General features: G+C 36.2%; 2 protein-coding genes across 4 annotated transcripts in view; one reads left to right on the top strand and one right to left on the bottom strand.

Annotated features, from left to right (window-relative positions):
- LOC114465901 (tetraspanin-8-like) overlaps positions 1-4,221 on the top strand; it is a 14,845-nt gene extending 10,624 nt beyond the window's left edge. For both annotated transcript variants that reach the window (XM_028451236.1, XM_028451237.1), the window contains exons 7-9: positions 992-1,060; positions 1,159-1,242; positions 3,287-4,221. In XM_028451236.1, coding sequence (XP_028307037.1) covers positions 992-1,060; positions 1,159-1,242; positions 3,287-3,430 — 297 coding nt within the window. In that variant the 3' untranslated portion in view covers positions 3,431-4,221. The remainder of the gene's footprint in view (positions 1-991; positions 1,061-1,158; positions 1,243-3,286) is intronic.
- On the bottom strand, positions 954-18,844 carry LOC114465900 (tetraspanin-8-like). 2 transcript variants are annotated; one of them, XM_028451235.1, is made up of 10 exons: positions 18,626-18,844; positions 14,777-14,842; positions 13,602-13,715; positions 13,436-13,510; positions 12,016-12,114; positions 10,881-10,967; positions 9,181-9,240; positions 8,696-8,779; positions 7,142-7,253; positions 954-964 (listed from the first exon to the last, which is right to left on the bottom strand). In XM_028451235.1, the coding sequence occupies exons 1-9, from the start codon at positions 18,824-18,826 to the stop codon at positions 7,149-7,151; spliced, it is 891 nt and encodes a 296-aa protein (XP_028307036.1). In that variant the 5' UTR covers positions 18,827-18,844; the 3' UTR covers positions 954-964; positions 7,142-7,148. The 2 variants fall into 2 exon arrangements, with proteins under 2 accessions (XP_028307036.1, XP_028307035.1); XM_028451234.1 differs by lacking the exon at positions 954-964 and having other exon boundaries at positions 6,103-7,253.

Raw genomic sequence — 18,844 nt, 5'->3', positions numbered from 1 at the left:
TCATGCTCACTCATGTGATTCTCTGGTATTCACTAATGACTTATTAGACACATTTTTTACAGACTTTACATCCTTTAACACTTTTTTGAAAGCAGTATTTATTTGTGGTGCTTGTAATTGGTGGATTTTTCATGGTGACTTACGTAGTTCCTTCCGCTGTGGTAGACGTTAAAATCTCAGTTATTAATCTTACAGAACGTGTAACTGTGTCCCATCCTGATGCTCTTTAGGAAGATAAACTCTCCAAGGTATTTACACCACTTCTTTGTTTTTTTCACTGGAACGTCTTCTTACATCCATCCATCTCTCTTCAGTTGTTCCTGCTGTCAGCACTAATCTAATCTAATCTAATCTGCTAACTGGGAATAGCCTGAAATGTAAGAAGGAGTGGCCTCTGTGGTTTGAAGCCTGGCTATTTCAACTGAATAGTGGCTGAGAATGGGGGTTTGTGATGTTTTGGTGGCTTCTTACATCATGAACCACCACTGTTGGCTCCGCCCCTTCTATTAAAACTGGTATCTGTGTACTGAAATCTATGGAAGCCCGTTTCCGACACTAAAAAAACATAAAAAATCACCAAGTAAAGTCATATTTATGGCAAACAAAGTCATAATTATGAGAAAGAAAGTCATAATTATGAGATAGAAAGTCATAATTATGAGAAAGAAAGTCATAATTATGTGATAGAAAGGGCTTCCATAGAAATCTGTCACGCAAGTTGATAAAAGTTATAAGATAATCGTGAATAAAGAGGTATAGTGAGTGTTGAGTTAGCATAGCATAGATTGTTTTTTGTAGATCTAATAGCATAGACTGGGCGTGTCTTAACTGCTCCTGGAGCTCCGCCCATAAGCAAAGCCTTTTTCAATTTCCAGCCTATTCACACGTGGTTCTTACTTGCATTCTTCTATATTGGTTGTAATCTTTTATTTTACTCGTTCAGACCTTTTAACGAGAGTTGAAGCTGTGACTGTGTGTCTGTGTGTTTCAGGTGGAGCCCCCTGCAGGCAGTCAGTTTACAGGCAGAGCAGAAGGGGAGCTGATCCGGATTTACGCGGATGTAATAAGGAAGTCTTTATTTTGACCTTCACAGACATGTGAGCAAAGATGCAGTTTGGTGGAGATTGCAGATTAAACGTTGGATTGTTTGTGTTTCAGCCGTGTGTTCCCTTCCTCATAAGCCATGTTAAGGATGTCATCAAAACCACAGTGAATATAATAATGGGAATCATATTGTTACTGGTATGTATCACCGAGAATGCTTCTTCACACTCATTAACAACTTTTATTTCCAATTTTTAAATATTGAAATAGTTAAAAAAAAAAATATATATATATATTTTGTACAGTTGAACTAATTATTAATATTTTTCTTTATTATTTTCTCTGAAATATTTTCCCAAATTGTGATTTAATGTGCTATTTGAATTGTTTTTGTTTTTGTTTGTTGAAACCTTAATCTGGACACTCGGAAAGTGTATATTCAATTTTAAATAGAATTGGAAATATCAAAATACTAATATTTAACATTCATGATAATATATAATAAAAATCTTATTTGATGTTATTTACGTACCAATGTATGTTTTATCCCAGAAGGAGTTTAGAAACATCAAAAATAAAGTCAGAAATCACGACAGATGAACTTAATAAATAAATGTTTTCAATCGTTTAATGTGTAATGTTGTGAATATGTGTTTGCTCTTTTTAAAAAGTTTACATATGCATAATTTTGCTGGTGGCACTGTTTTTCCCATGGGTCACATTTGTCATGTGATGTATTTTGAGTTATAAAATTGTTAAAAGCTAAATGTTCTTTTGTAGTTTATTTTCAGGCTTGATGTTTACTGGTTACGTTGTGTTTTCAGGGTTGGAAAGTTGACCTTATGTTTATTTACACACAGGCACACATTAAGGTTCTGCCCACACTTCAGCAAATACATCCTTATTTGATTTTGAACGTGTTTTTGTTCAACTCAGTCTTTTTTTTTGTCTTTGGGTAATTAATGCTATCATATCATCTCTTGTATTATCATTGTTAAGTGAAAAATCCAGCTGATCTGCTTGTTTGTTTTTTTATTTTGTAAATCCTAAAACGTCTTAAATGTCAAGTTGTGTTTTTCAAATTTTAAAATGCGATTTTAAATAAGATCGCCCTGAAGCTTGTCTTGGCTGTTTTTTGGAGAGAGGGCATTTTTTTTTTTAATTTGCATGAATGAACCCAAGGAGAACACACAAACTAGTATTTTTGAAAAGCCTCATCATGTCTGAGTGTTGATCTGCCTCCTGTTATCACTATACTGTCTTATTTAGGGCAACATGCAGAGGTGAAAGTGAAAGATTACAAGTACTCACATTACTGTAATTGAGTTGTTTTTATTTGTACTTTTTTGAGTATATTTCTAAATCTGTAATTTTACTTATACTTAGCTTCACCTCCTTAGCACGTTGACTAGCACTAGCTTCTCCTTGTTAGCAGGTTGACTAGCACTAGCTTCTCCTCCTTGTTAGCAGGTTGACTAGCACTAGCTTCTCCTCCTTGTTAGCAGGTTGACTAGCACTAGCTTCTCCTCCTTTTTAGCAGGTTGACTAGCACTAGCTTCTCCTTGTTAGCAGGTTGACTAGCACTAGCTTCTCCTCCTTGTTAGCAGGTTGACTAGCACTAGCTTCTCCTTGTTAGCAGGTTGACTAGCACTAGCTTCTCCTCCTTGTTAGCAGGTTGACTAGCACTAGCTCCTCCTGGTTAGCACGTTGACTAGTACTAGCTTCACCTCTATGTTAGCACGTTGACTAGCACTAGCTTCACCTCCTTGTTAGCACGTTGACTAGCGCTAGCTTCTCCTCCTTGTTAGCACGTTGACTAGCACTAGCTCCTCCTCCATGTTAGCACGTTAACTAGCACTATCTTCTCCTCCTGGTTAGCACGTTGACTAGTACTAGCTTCACCTCTATGTTAGCACGTTGACTAGCACTAGCTTCTCCATGTTAGCGGTTGTTGGTTTGCATCTTTGTACTTTGTGACGTCATCTTCAAAGGTCTAAAAAGTAACGAGCTCATTTTTAAAATGGAAGGAGTCGAAAGTACAGATATTTGTTTAAAAAAGTAAGGAGTAAAAGAAAAAAGTCTCCAAAAAAATAAATACTTAAGTACAGTCACAAAGTATTTGTAATTTGTTACTTGTCACCTCTACTTGTACTTGTACTTGAGTACAATTTCATTCAAGTAACAGTACTTTTAAGTGTACTCTTTACACTTAACCTGAGTGCATGTGTTCCATGTGCTGCAGGTGTTGTCGTCCTTGCTGGGAATCATCGCTCTGTGCCAACTGAACCGTAAGGTGGACGTCCCTGCAGTGGTTTACAGTCAGGAGGCAAAAGCAGGAAACTACACCACTCTGACAGATGTTACAGAGGAAACTGTAGATCTTTAACAGAGCCTGTGGGAACAGTGGGATAACCTCAGACATGCTTTTTTACAGTAATGCCGAGTATTCACGTTGAATGTAATAAAGATCAACTCCTCAAGGGCATTGACTTAACTCTCAGAATATGGTGAGTTTGCATCTGGTGTTACTTGTGTTACCAAAGCTTTAAGTTCCTAAACAATAACATCTACAGTAAAGTTAATTGTCACACATACTGTACGTATGGATCATAACACAGCTTTACCGCATCTATGAATTGTATCGAAGAAAGTTGCGTAGATACAGTAAATGAAATAAGTTCTTTACTGCACAGTTTGTTTTTTGGAAATATACTTTAGAAAGTCATAATTGACTTATTATTGTGAAGCCCAATCCATGGAGGAAGTCCACTTTTGATATTTTTATTGAACTTTCAGCTAATTCTGACAAAAATACTCAATATATATTGAGTATATTTTGTTTGTCTTTCAATTTGTACCTTTTTTTTTTTTTTTTGAATGTTGCCTTTTTGGTTAAATGTATTACAGTTTTTTCATCCTGGACAACTAAAAACATTTTTTTCAACACATTAAACTTGGACTTAATTTATTTTGATCAATTTTTCTTCTATTTATTTATTTGTGTATTTTCAAATTCAACAAAACAAATACATTACTAGCAAAATAGCCAGCAGTGGTCATTGTCAATTGGTTACACAAATAGTTTTATTTGTTTAAAAACAAAATATATCAACTGACAGTCTTGAGTTTTTTGCAATATCTTCTGTATGAATTTTAAAAACACAATTGTTTCCAGCTCTCCACTGTTTTAAATAAAGTTTCAGTAAAAATTCACTTGATTTCTTTGAATAAACTTTGTAAAATTACCTTCATTATGTGGTATTACTGACCTCTGGTGGAAATGTCCACGTAAACACGCCTATGATGATAAGGTTTATTGTCGTCTATATATGATTCACTTGAGGTTATATTCTGTTTTAAAACTGTTTTTCCAGAGTTTCAACAGTTTCATTTTTAGTAGCCGTTACACCACCTTGTATTGCTTTTATGGGAGGATCTGACATGTTTGTGACCCAATGCGACGCAGCGGTAGAACAAAACAATGGACCATCGTCTTAAATTGACTATTTCTGTGGTCATGAGAAGAAAGACTCGTGCATGTGCATTAAGGCCCAAAAAACAGCCTGCTTTTAGGAGCGTTCTGAAAGGTACTTTTCGGAGGCTAAAACTCCAGAATACAGGCGAGTTTGGGAAAATAAATCTCAAATACTTTGTTATTGGGGTTATTAGAACAATTAAAGATGGGTGAAAAATAGCATAATACTGAACCTTTAGGTGTCTTTGTTACCTTAACCTTTAGATCCCTCCACCTAAGCCCAAAAAAATGACAACATTACTACACATTTGTCATAATTTAGCGAAAAGTGTCATAATTTGTCAAGCAACACTTAATGGCAGCCATCATGACACCTTATTCATGCTAATGACAGCGTATTGTCAGCCTTATGTATAAAACATCTAGTAAAGTGTTTCCCACATATTTTATTTAATATTTTGTCAGGTTGTATTTCTACTATCAAAGATGTTTTTTTTTACTCTTCACTTTGTGAGAATCAGTGCATTCACTCCTTCATTTAAAAACCACATTAATAAGGACAAATTGACAGCGTCACTTAGACTGGAGGTTGAAAAATGTAATGATATCTGGGAAGGATGGCTACTATGTGTTTGACAACATAGAGTAAGGCAAGGCAAGGCAAATTTATTTGTATAGCGCATTTCATACACAAGGCAACTCAATGTGCTTTACATGGTAAAACATTCAATTGTTTAAAAATTCACATTTCAGTGAGTAGGACCCACTGAAATGTGTGTATGCTTTTGTGGAATATATCTAACTGTGTGATGCAGGTTTGAAGACAATTCTCTATTCCAGTGTTTCCCAATCATTTCCAAGATAATGAGAAATTCAATTTAATGGTACGTGTGTGTTATGACTTATTTCTAAAAATCAGGGGGATGTATTCAAAGAAGCTCCTTTTGTGGTAAATGTTATAAAAGTTATATATAACACAGGCAGGTTAATTATTTGTTTTGTATTTATATGACTTATTATTTTTTTCTAATTTCAACTTTATTATTTTCCTTTAATAACAATATAATCTTAATGTATTAGTATTAATAATACAAACATTGACTGTAAATAATGTTATTTTTTATATTTATCATTTTTATTGCCTTGAAGGCAACATCATTTTATGTTTAATTTGAATTAAATAAGAAGATAACACCTGAATATTAATTGTTCAATTTAAGAAGATGAAATAAAATGACGTGTGTTGAATATTCAGTTGTGTTATGAATCATGAACACGTATGAGTGAGGGGGTACTCATGGTGTGACAAAAAGGCTCAAGGGGTACACAAGACAAGAAAGGTTAGGAACCACTGCTATATTCTACAGAGGCCGAAAAGATATGTTTTCTCTATTACATCCCTGGTTCTGAGCAACAACCTATTTTTTTTTATATGTTTTCTTTTTCTGTTGATTTTATTTTCCTTTTTTTGTATAGACATTATAAAGTGAGTTTGGAAGAAATGTGCTTGTATTGTAAGGGGATGTTAGCTATGAAAACATAATAAAATAGTAATTTAAAAAAAATAACACACACACACACAATTAAAAGAAAAATGAAAACCAGATGGAAGAATCACATTTTATTATTCTATTTACAAAATATCACACACGTTCATCCAATAAATAAATAAAAATGGGTGGTTGATCACTTGAAAATGGAATTGAAACCGTAATGAACGTAAATGGTTTAAAGTGCACAGGCAGCAGCTCATGCAGCAGCAGCAGCAGCAGCAAAGGTTAGAGCAGCCTCGCCCTGCGGGACGTTTCCCTCCACGCTCCCTCTGACGTCGTCACTAAAACAGTCCTCGTATCTTCTCAGAAGAAGTCACTGCAGCATTTTCACTGAATCTGACACTAACTCTACTCTGAGGAAGGAAAAAAAAAAAAAGTGATGCTACGTGTGCATAACAAGGCATAGAGACGAGACTCATTCCTTCGTCTGACCTGAATATTCACCGAAGATATACATCACTGTATAATGACTATATTTCAGTCAAAGCACTTTTGTAAACACGGTTTTAAGGAAGGTGCTATAGAACCACTATTACATTATTCATTTCATAGATTCAAGGATTAATAGCTTCTTTAATGCTGTAAGTTCAAAATGTGCTAATACACCACTATTATTAGTAGTTACAATAAAACACAATATTAGCTGAGCCCCATATTTTTAAGATGGCAAAGTTTAGCATTCAAATGTTTTTAAGCACCCAATAATAATAGAAGAGAGAGAGAAAATAACAACTTTTGTGTATAGTTGATATGAGTGTGTTACATATAACTGTATTATTAACATACTGGATTATGTCTCTGAGGGTATAAATGGAACATGACAAAGAGACATGAAGATACAGTTATTAAATCATAAATTAAAAGCTTATTTTACAGCAAAAGAAAACAGTCTTTCAATTATTGTTGCATGTAGATTACTCTCCAATATTCATTACATGCATTACCATGAAGGAAGTCACAATATATTATCCTATATAGCACAAAAAAAAAAAAAAACCCTGGGTGAATCAGTGTAGGATTCTGTGCAAATTCAAATAAAATGAGTTTAATGGAAAGATGAAGATGTAACAAGGTGGTTAGAAAACACCAGGAATGTATCTGTTGGAGTGGAGGAGAGCCATGAACTCCTGTTTCCTTCTGATCTGACCCATTAGCTTGATGCTCATGACCAGTAAAACCACCTGAAAGGGAAGAAAAAACCCACACACCTGACTGGACAGATACTGGTAATGATCATATTGTTGCAGAGAAGCAGAACGTGGCAAAATCCAGACCACAAAAGCTCGCAGGCTTTTCTCTGCTAAGTGTTGAACATTCACATAAAAAAGTGGTTCATCAGATAATGATGAGTTTGTGGCTTTTGGCGGCAAACGTTGATGCATTGTGTTGTGTTTACCAACCACAAAAATGTAACTGTATCTGATCAGAGAGCCACATTAGCAACATTCCTGTCAGCATTCAGAACATTATCAGGGTGAATAAAGGGTTTTTGTTGTCATTTTGTATATTTTTGTCTTTGTGTGTGCTTTTGTTTTCGTATTGTACATTTTTCTGTAAATTTTTCTGTATATTTGTTGTCAGGTTTTTATCTTTATAAATTTTATTTTTATTTTTATGTCATTTTGTGTGTTTTTGTAGTCGTTTTGTGAGTTTTCCAAGTAATTGTCTGCATTTTTTATATCATGCTGTGTGTTTGGAGTATTTTTTTGTATATTAGCTGTTGCTTTGCAATTATTCTGTCATTTTGTGTAATTCAGCAGTCAGATTGTGTTTTGTCCTTTTTTTGTCAAGTTTTAGAAGTCATTATTGTGTATATTTGTTGTCAGATTTTATATTTTTCTGTCATTTTGCATGTTTTCGTGAGTTTTCCAAGTTATGTTCTGCATTTTTGTTGTCACGTTATGTTTTTGTAATCATTTTTATATATTTTTGTTGTCATTTTACATATTTGTCTTTAACTTTTTGTGTATATTTGTTCTCATACTATGTGTTTTAGGAGTCATTTTTATGTAAATTTGATGTCAGGTTTTTATATTTTTCTCTCATTTTTTGTGTTTTCCAGTTAATTTTCTGCATTCGATGTTGTCATGTTGTGTTATTGGAGTCATTTTGTGTATTTTTGCTGTTGTTTTGGAATTATGCTGGCATTTTGGTTAATTAAGCAGTCAAATTTTGAGTTTTGCGCATTTTTGTCATCATTTTTATCAATCGATATTTATTTATTAAAGGTGCTTTTCATACAGAGAAATGCAGTACAAAGTGCTTTTACTATGAATGTCATTGGAGTTAAAACTTAAATATATAAATACAGTATATGTATATAAAAAATGCATTGGATTTTATATAGCGCTTTATCATAGACACTGAAAATGCTTTACATCGATGTGCATTATTCTTTCACTCCACACACAGAGTGGTGGTAAGCTACTTTTGTAGCCACAGCTGCCCTTGGGCAGACTGACAGAAGCGAGGCTGCCATCGTGGCCCATCCGACACACCACATTCATACTAGGCAATGTAGGTAAAGTGCCTTGCCCAAGGACACAACAAACTGAGCCACGGTCGCCTGTGTTATATACATGTCTGTATTAATATATACATATGATGTAAAATAGGTACGTACCCAGAATACTGCACTGCCAAACTGAATGGCCATCCCCAAAGAAAAAGCCAGCTTTAGTTCAGAAACATAGATGGGAAGGCAGGGCTGTAATGAAGAGAGCAGAGTCATATTCCAACACGTCAGAAACTTCAAAACACCAAACTCTTCCTCTGCCTCTGGCATCCACACTTTGAACTGATTCCCACTGACTCACACAGTCACTTCCCCTTTACTGAGGGTCACCATTGAGCCATACACATTCATCATTCATTTGGACTATTATATACACACATTCATCTTTTATATGTACGAATCATCTTTTTTTTTTTTTTTTTTTTTACCTCTAAACAGTATAATTAGTTGCTTTTTCATTTCTGTTCTATCCTGGGTGCTACATCAATTTTTCTCTCTTGAAATCATATTTTAGGCTAAAATCTGCATTACTAAAGCTCAAAAACATGCTGGCTTTTGAATAATATAAAAATGAAGCTGTAAATGGTTTTTACCTCTCTATAAACATACTGGTTCTTTGGCGCTCCAAGTGTAGCACTTCCTCGCAGACGAATCTAGTTCAGAAAAAACACAAGTTTTTATATCAGAGAGGAGAGTCAGATAAAATTAACGTGGGTAACAGGTGGCCCAGGGGCCAAATTATTTTACAAAATTACAGAAAAGTACAGCAGACAACAAAAAAACACAAAGTGATTCCAAAACACACAAAATACCAAAAAAACACACAAAATATCATGAATGACAGCAAAATTTACCAAACTCACAAATAATTTCAAGAAATATACAGAAAAATTAGTCTAAAATGACAACAATAGAAGACAAAAATGACTCCTAAAAGACAGAATTGCAACAAAAATGAACAAAATGACAAGAAAACAAACAAAAAATGTGTTCTGTTTCGTTTTGTTTGTGTTTAGCCCTTGTGGTCTTTTAGTTTTTCTGTGAGTCTTTGGTTTTTCTATTTTTGAGTATGTTCCTTGTTTTAACTCTTGTCTCTGTGTTTCCAGGGATTCCTACTTGTGGCTCCACCCCCCAGTGACGTCTGTGTGACTGATTAACTCCATCATGTTTCCACCCAGGTGTGGCCCATTCCCAATCAGGCCTCCTCCACTATTTAGCTGAGTGCTTGGACACTGAGTAGTTGCTGGTTCACTGTGTGTTGTTGACCCTCCTTGTGTTCTGTTGAATTTTGTTTTATGAGTTTTGGAATGAACATGGACTGGTTCTAAGAATGTTACGCCGGCATTTTGCCTCCATCGCTCTCTGCATTTGGGTCCATACCATCACCAAAATAAAAGCTGAATGTAAAAAATGAGAAATTAACAAAATTACAACAAATATACACAAATGACTCTAAACTTAAAAAATGAGAACAAATATAAATAATTAATATAAATAACTAATATTATCTCCTCCATGAACCGTCACCTTAACGTGGTGGAGGGGTTTGAGTACCCGAATGATCCTGGGAGCTATGTTGTCGGGGGCTTAATGTCCTTGGTAGGGTCTCCCAAGGCAAACAGGTCCCAGGTGACGGGTCCGACTAAGAGCGGTTCAATAGCCATATATGTACATTAAACAACAAAGGCAGTTCACATCGCCCGGATTGGCGCTACCGGGGCCCCACCTTGGAGCCAGGCTCCAAGGTGGGGCCTCCCTAGTGAGGCGTTCAGGGCACGTCCCTCCGGAAGGAGGCCCCGGGGAAGACCCAGGACACGCTGGAGAGACTATGTCTCTCGGCTGGCCTGGGAACGTCTCGGGGTCCCCCCGGAAGAGCTGGAGGAAGTGGCCGGGGAGAGGGAAGTCTGGGCCTCCCTACTGAGGATGCTGCCCCCGCGACCCGGAAACGGCAAAGCGGGAGAAGATGGATGGGTGGACTAATATTGTACAAAAAACCAACAAAATGACAAGAAAATACAAAAAATGACTTCAAAAACACACAAAACAGCAACAAAAAAATACAAGACAAGAAAAACAAATAAAATTAGAAAAAATTATGAAATACAGTCAAAATAATACAAAAAACACATAATGACAACAGCAGCAAAAAACACACAAACTGAGCACAAAAACATTGCCCCTGCATTTATAACAGTCTCTCCTCTGGTCTAAGAAGTGATATGTGATCGTTATGATGGAAACTGACAGAGGGAATGAGAGATTATATATTTGTGGGAAGAACAACAACACTTACACATTTTCCTGGATGTTGACAGTTACATGAGGCTGGGATGGAGGGGCCCCAGTCTTTGTAGCCTTCAATGAGACCACAGCACTCAAACTAGTGACGACACAAACACACAAACACAAGCCCAGACGTTAGCCTTTAGCCTAAGAATTCATCGTTGGAGTCTGCTGCCGCTGCTGCTGCTGCCACTGCTGCGGCTGCCCCTGCCCCTGCCCTGCAGCTAGCTGCTGCTGCCACTGTTGCTGCTGCCACTGCTGCCCCTGCTGCCACTGTTGCTGCTGCAGCTAGCTGCTGCTGCCACTGCTGTTGCTTCTGCTGCTGCGGCTAGCTGCCACTGCTTGAGGCTTGTGTGGGATTTGTATGGAACAAATATCTGTTTCCCCTTTACAGCCCTATACAGTGGATTTATCTGCTTTAGGCAGATTATAAAAATGTCCCATGTGATTACAAAAAATCCTGTAATGCTGGATTTTTCATCTCTATGCTTGTCCATTCTTGCTGAGTTCAGCCATCAACTACATTTATGTGAATTGGGAAAGGCTTGTCCTAGGTAAAGTGTATTCAAACCACCTAAAAAAACCATGCAGTCATACATAGGACATGTTTTGTGTTGTACAAAGCTTTAAAGAAAAGCCTTAACCCTCCAGTTATCATTGGGGTCAATTTGACCTCATTCAGTGTTTACCATTACAAAAAAATAAAAAAAGATTAACTTTGTTTTTTTTTAATAAAATTATCATGATGACATATTTCAATGTGATGAACACATACTGCATGCATTGGCGTTCCACTGATGGTCAATTTGACCCCATGCTGTTTTAGCTATGTAAAACTGCGTGACCCATGATGGCAGATGCAGAGTTCATACATGACATAGGGTGGCGGTGGCGTTAAAGGGTAAAATGTGTTAGTAATATTTGAGGACAATAGGAGGGTTACGTTTAAGAGTTTAAGCAAAGCTTCTTCTTCTTCGATTTTTTTTTTTAAAGCGAGGTTTAATGTCAATGTGAATATTTTGTTACATCATCAATTTAGCTAATGTAGCATCATCAGTAGTTGTAATCCAGGTTAAACGATCATTTTACTCGTGCATAGATTAGAATAATCTGAATGGTTGGATGCAAATAGCTGAAAATCTTACTTCTTCTTGAATACTATAGAGCAGCGTCCTGTTGGCTTTGCTTGTTGTAGTCAGTGGCATCATGGAAAGAAGTTTGGACTCCTCACGCGCCACACGTTTCTACAGATGGAGATATATTGTTCCAATTGGTCACAAAAACAATACTTAGAGCACAATGTCAAACTCAAGGCCCAGAGGCCAAATACGGCCCTTTAGAGCAGTGGTTCCCAAACGGTGTGCCGCGGAAGAAGTCCGGGTGTGCTATGGGATTTTGTCACAACCATACATTTATTGCAATATACAACTACACAAAAATAATTATTTCTTAGATTACTACTTTGTATGCACTCATTTCATGATACAGAGACCAACTCTATACTAATTTTTTTTTTTAAATATTTCGTTAATAAATATTTTGTGAATAATATAGTTGTCTTTGTCACATTTTATTTGACATTAGTAAATAATGATGCACATTTACAGATATTGCACATGATACAGTGGGTACGGAAAGTATTCAGACCCCTTTACATTTTTCACTCTTTGTTTCATTGCAGCCATTTGCTAAAATCAAAAAAGTTCATTTTATTTCTCACTAATGTACACTCAGCACCCCATCTTGACAGAAAAAAATCACAAATTTAGAAATGTTTGCAAATTCATTAAAAGAGAAAAACTGAAATATCACATGGTCCTAAGTATTCAGACCCTTTGCTCAGTATTGAGTAGAAGCACCCATTGAGTACGGCTGTACTAACATTGAGTTAGTACAGCAGCCATGAGTCTTCTTGGGAATGATGCAATAATGTAAAGGCTCTGAATACTTTCCGTACCCACCGTTTGAGTGATAACATGTGTAAAGGCTATTTTTCACAATAGGTGTATTACTTCTCCTTTGGTGTCCCTTGGGCACCAAAAGTTTGGGAAACACTGCTTCAGAGCATCAAATTTGGCTTGAGAAAGTAAAAAAATTACAGAAAAAACATCAAACATTTCGTATATTACCAACGAATTCAATTGTAGATATATCAGCCCCTTCAAATACAAAAAAACCCCAAATAAAATCAACAATATTTGCAGAGCTCAGTTTTCCAGTTCTTATATCACATGACGACGGCAGTCATTTTTAATCTCAAATTGTTAAAAGAACTCTGTTTCTCCCAAAAAAATCTGGCAAATTTTCCTCATATTACTCTACAAAATTTCCCCCAAATTAACAAAATCAGGGAAATTTAAGTGAAGATCCTGCAGATAGACTCACATACTTTATCATTTATACGTGGAAATGTAAACTGTTACATTAATGTTGAATTAGCTCTTTATCCCACCTGAAATCTGTGGCTTAATTAAGGTCAAACTGGTTCATATTTGGCCCCTGAACTAAAATGAGTTTGACACCCCTGACTTCGAGTGAGAAAAAGTGAATATAGAAGTGTCGTACCTCATAGACATCCTGGTAACTCAGTGCTGTTCTCACAATGATTGTCTGACTGGCCGCAGCCATCCCAGCAGCATACTGCAAACATGACAAATGCAGCTCAACAAACAAAAACAGAAAAGAAAAGAGCTATGGTTTTAAGATTTTAAAAAAAAAAACATCTTCATACCAGGATCAAACACCATCTCTTTTGCTTGAGCGCACCAAACACTCCCAGCACTGACAGCAGCAGACAGCTGATCTCTATGACGTACATGATCACCACTGAAACACTGGACACCATCTGAACACACACACATCACACACAGGGATATTTTGTTTTCAAAAAATACACCCAACAAATCAGGGTTGGGGTCAATTACATTTCTTAATTTCAATTCTGTCCCCAATTAACCAGGTTTGATTACAATTCAACTAGATTACAGTCAGTGACCCACATTTTTTGCCAATTACAATTAAAATTACAATATTATTTTCCCCCCTGAGGTCAATTAAAATTACATTCTCAATTACAAAAGTTCAAATTCACATGATCAGAATTACTGTCCATAAAACCTAACCTTCCTCTTGTGTTAGCTTCCTGTTAGCATCTATAATGATAACGTGTTGGTTTGACAAATGTCTTAAATCAGCTGTAAAATACACCAAAAAAACATTATCTGTCATCTAAATTGTTTTTCATCTCTTGGTTACCTAGTGAGGCTTCCTAATCAATGAAAATATTGATTTTCATATTTTTGGTTTGGGCGTCTGAGCCTTTTTTTACTCCTAGATTTATGTTTTTCTATATATTTTTAAATGGTGTATTGATCCTAAAGGTAAACTTGATATGAAACATGTTTTAATAATTGTTAACTACGTATGTGTAAGTCATAGAACCGTAACACAGGTTTCTGTTTGATTAAATTGACACTTTTTAGAGTATTTCAATTTCCAATTACAAGTACAAAGTCAATTATGTGAACTCAATTGCAAATAATTGAATATTAATTAAGACAACCTTTTTTATCAATTACTATTATTATTATATTGATGTTGAAATTGTAATTATATTATCAATTATGCGATTATAATTTACCCTGATGATGGCACACGTGTAAAAAATAAATAAAAATCAAAGGTCAAACATTAGTGGTCAGAGATATTGAAAAACAACAACACACAGATGTGCTGCTAATGCTTTATTGATGGAACCGAACAGATCCAGTGCATTAATAATTCCTCTGCTGCCTCCTTTGGAGCCTGACACAGCAGCAGTTATTTCTGTCTGCTGTGACTTTTAATACATCCCCCGGACCTATTTTCACCCAGTCAGAGAGAAGAAGAAAAAAAACAAAAACTTACTTTGCCTGATAGCATGAGGTCTCTGTGCCAAGCCACGGTCATCGTCAGCATGAAGAAGCACAGCGCCTACACAGAAGGAAACAACACAACAGGGTTTAGCTTGGATTGCAGACTGAAGTCAAGTTCATACTAATCTTCTTTGTGTAAAAATGGAATAAATCATTTCCAACATAACGTGCCCGCTCTTGAAAATCCTCGGCCTGACATTTGAAAAATCCTATTCCACCTCCTCTCCTTCCTTAAAATCAGACCACGACAAACCCTCAAAAACGTGTTTTTTTTTTCACCAAAAATTGTCTTCATTACCAAGAACCTCCATATAGGTACCAATGTTTTGATGCATGAATTGTTGCTGGGTTATGAATTCAGACTTACACCTGCATAAAATACCAGAGTCCAAAATATTGAGGCTTCGTTTAAAAAAAACGCCATTTTTTCACCAAAAATCATCAGATCGGAACATTTTTTTGCACTGATCTACAGCCCTGAGTGAATGTCACCTTAGAGCAAGGTATCAATGGCCCACCTCCTTTCCTTCTTTAAAATCAGTCCATGACAAAGTTTTTTTTCAAAATCCTCAAAAACAGTTTTTTTTTTTTTGTTTCATTACCTGGAATCCCCCCATTATTACCAAAGTTTTGGTGTGAGAGTGGTTGGTGGGTATTTCATTAAAAGACCTACATCACTCTACACACACACACACACAACACACACAGACAGACAGATACCGAATACCGAAGTATCAGGTATTTTATTCAAAATTATGCAGATGCCTTTTAAAGGAGCTGAGGGCGGGATCTATAAATCAGACTCTATAGTGACACCACGGTGGTTAGTGTAACTGCAACCATCAGCTGACAGGACCCGACGGCACCGGACGGGTCGGGTTCCGACAGATATTTAGAACTGGTGGTTGTGTTCGGTCACATAGTGTCATTGCACGCAGCGTTCTTCCTTTCCTGCTGCAGCTGCTGTAGCCCTGTAGAATGCAGTGATCCGTGATGGATGGAGAATGGAGCAGAGGACTATCTTTGAAACATAAATGATGTAAATAGATCTGATGGGTCTCTTGCGTGCACTGCGCCCCTGTTTGTGTTTCACTTTTGCTTGTTAGCCATGCGCTGATCTGATGTTGACCAAAAGGCTTACAAATAAAAATATAATATTAGGATAAAATATAATAGTGCCTGATCAAATATCTGATCAGGCACCCTTGTGGGCAGCTGCAGCCACCGCTTGACTGACGGAAGGACCCCGCATTTATATCACATGAGTGTTTCAATTGTGTTTCATAATCAATGTGCTTTTAAAAAAAATATATCGCTCGCAAACATCGGCTTCTAAATTTGGCTTTAGATATCGGCCATCGGCTGATTTTTTTTGTATCTGCGTCGGCCTTTGAAAATCCAATATCTGTCGATCTCTAATTAACAGTTGTTTGTTAATAAAATTGGTGCTTACCACTGAAACAAACTTAAATACGTCGTTTCTTTGAGAAAAAAAATGAGGTTTTAACTGGTGGGTCGGACTCAGACTACAAAATGCGTCCTGATCCACACTCTAACTGTGACATGGTTATTTATTTACTTGCCATTCTTTTTTATGTCCCTGTTATGGTGACGCCTCTCCAAGTCGTCGAGAACGTGCGCCAGCGTCATATGACGTCACGTCTGCAGAACAAAATGTATCACACGATCTGTTCAAGGCAACAGGGAGAAATGTGTGTGGACTCATTCTCTTTGGTTGTGAGCGCTTCATCAACCAATAGCATTAAAAGACTTAAAATTTGTGTTTATTTTTTCACAAATCCTGCCCTATGCTCCTTTAAACTTAAAAAAAAAAAAAAGTAATTCAACAGTTTGATAAACATACCACTTGTTTTTTTATATTGGTACTTCATTTACAGATAGTTACCATTTACTTGTTCCTGCAAGTTAAAAAAAGAAAATGAAACAAATTGTATTTCATGCTATTTTGTACTATTTTGTAATGATGAAATCTGTAATTGATATTGCAATATCACAATATATCATATTGTTTACTAGTATCAGGATATATCGGGGTGAATAGTATTGTCACTTGCAAATTGTGAATCACATCGTCAGATTTATTGTAATGCACACCCCTACCTTTTTGTGTATCATTGAATATTTATTTTTAGAATGGGTCCAACGCCTGTAATGAATTGTAAACTTAAAACCTCTATGCGTAAAATCAGGTGTTTTAAAATTAAAATTTAAGGGATTTAATTAAATTTTTTAAAGTTTAAAATTGTGCAGATGCTGTTTAAGGCGAAAACAAATGTTTTACCAAATAACATTCAACAAAGATCATCAAAGAGGAACATCATTATTGAGGGAATAATGTTATACTTTGGAATAATCTACATGAAAACACAAAAATGTACATTCATTTGGAACAATTTAAACGCAGGTAAGCAAACACTGTTTAATATCTTTATGTTTAAACATTTAGAGATTGTATTGTTCTTATAGGTCTAGCAGCCTTTATGAAGACTTAAATAGAAGACTCGGGGTGTCCCGATCCGATATCGATATCGGTCCGATATCAACCTGAAAACAAGTATCGGATTCAAATTTCCGTTTTTTTTTTTTTTGCAATTCATTTTTTATCAGAATCAGAATCAAGTTTATTGGACATGTAATGTACGTTATATACACGAGGAATATGACTTGGTGAACTTTGCTCTCTCTAAAAATGTAAACATTAAATAATAACAATCAACTAGAAAAAATATAAACATAAATATAAACAGTAGTTAGACTAATATGTGCAAAACTAAATAAAATAATATAACAAGATAACAATAACAAGATAAGATAATAATAATAATAATAATAATAATAATAATAATAATGCAGTAGTGCAGTGATGAGTGCAGGTGAACATTTAAATTAAATAGTATGTACATGATTATTTATATTTATTTATTTGTAGAATACTGTAGATATTATGTTGAAGGTAAACATTTATTTAACCAATTGTTAATAATAAATGGGTCAGTTTCTCTCATCCCTACTGTTGCTGACTATTGTTCTGTGTTTGAGTGACATCACTTGATCAAACCTTTTCCAACGTTCCACACTACAAATTAAGTCATTATTATTATTTTATAAAAATAAATAAATAAATAAATAACAAAAATATGTATGAGTCATGCTGATATCGCATCGGATCAGTATCGGTATCGGCCGATATGCAAGGCTGCAATATCGGTATCATATCTGAAATGGAAAATGGTATGGGGACGTAGGGTACCAGAGACATTCTGGTCAGTTGCATGCTCCCAACTTTGTGGTGACATGTTAATCAAGATAAAACCAGGATGTGAGAGTTTAGAAGAAACACCATTGGAACAATTAGGAGCGTTTAATGGCAGCAGTGAAGGGTGGGACAACTCCACATGTCCACATACTTTAGTGTGTGACGTCCTGAAGGAGCAGCTTTAAACATCAGCAGCAGTGAATCCACATCTCAGGCTAAACAAGGCCTGTGGATAAATCCCACATTCTCCCTAAGATGCTCACATCAGGAACATCTGGAACTTCTTGGTTTTAAAGGATTAGCAGATAGAAAAAAAAACACACAAACGTGTATCCAATCCCTGATTGTTTGTGTTTAAGTCCTCTTTAAAGTGCTTTAGTTTCCATCACTAAATGAACCAGTGCAGGTATTATGGTCCTGCAGCAGGGAGGGAGCAGCTGTCTATGGATGAACTGTAAATAACAGCTGATCAATTATTCAATCAAACACAGCATGGTTAATACATCACACACACACACACACACACATAGCCTGCTGGATGTAAATGGAGGTAAATGAGCCTACCATGTGAACGGCGTTAGCGAAGATAAACGGCCTTTTCAGGCTCGTTTTGTCCGCCACCACGACCACTGCGCTCCGCTGCATGCTGCCACCGACCACTGGCTGTACCGAGTACAGACGCCCTTTCACACAGACGCTACGGACAGCATCAGCATCAGCATCAGCATCAGCATCAGCATTAGCATCAGCCTCCACCCGATGCATCAGCACTGGACGTCACGA

The sequence above is a fragment of the Gouania willdenowi genome, chromosome 6 (assembly GCF_900634775.1).
Source record: "Gouania willdenowi chromosome 6, fGouWil2.1, whole genome shotgun sequence".
NCBI classification, from domain to species: Eukaryota; Metazoa; Chordata; class Actinopteri; order Blenniiformes; family Gobiesocidae; genus Gouania; species Gouania willdenowi.
Note: the sequence above shows the minus strand (reverse complement) of the source record. Positions and strands in the feature narration are given on the sequence as shown.

Coding starts and splice junctions, on each gene's coding strand:
- LOC114465900 (XM_028451235.1), bottom strand. CDS start 18,826: ATGCATCGGGTGGAGGCTGATGCTAATGCTGATGCTGATGCTGATGCT. Junction 13,716..14,776: donor ACCTCATGCTATCAGGCAAA/GTAAGTTTTTGT, acceptor GTGTGTGTTCAG/ATGGTGTCCAGTGTTTCAGT. Junction 8,780..9,180: donor ACCAGTATGTTTATAGAGAG/GTAAAAACCATT, acceptor TCTTCATTACAG/CCCTGCCTTCCCATCTATGT.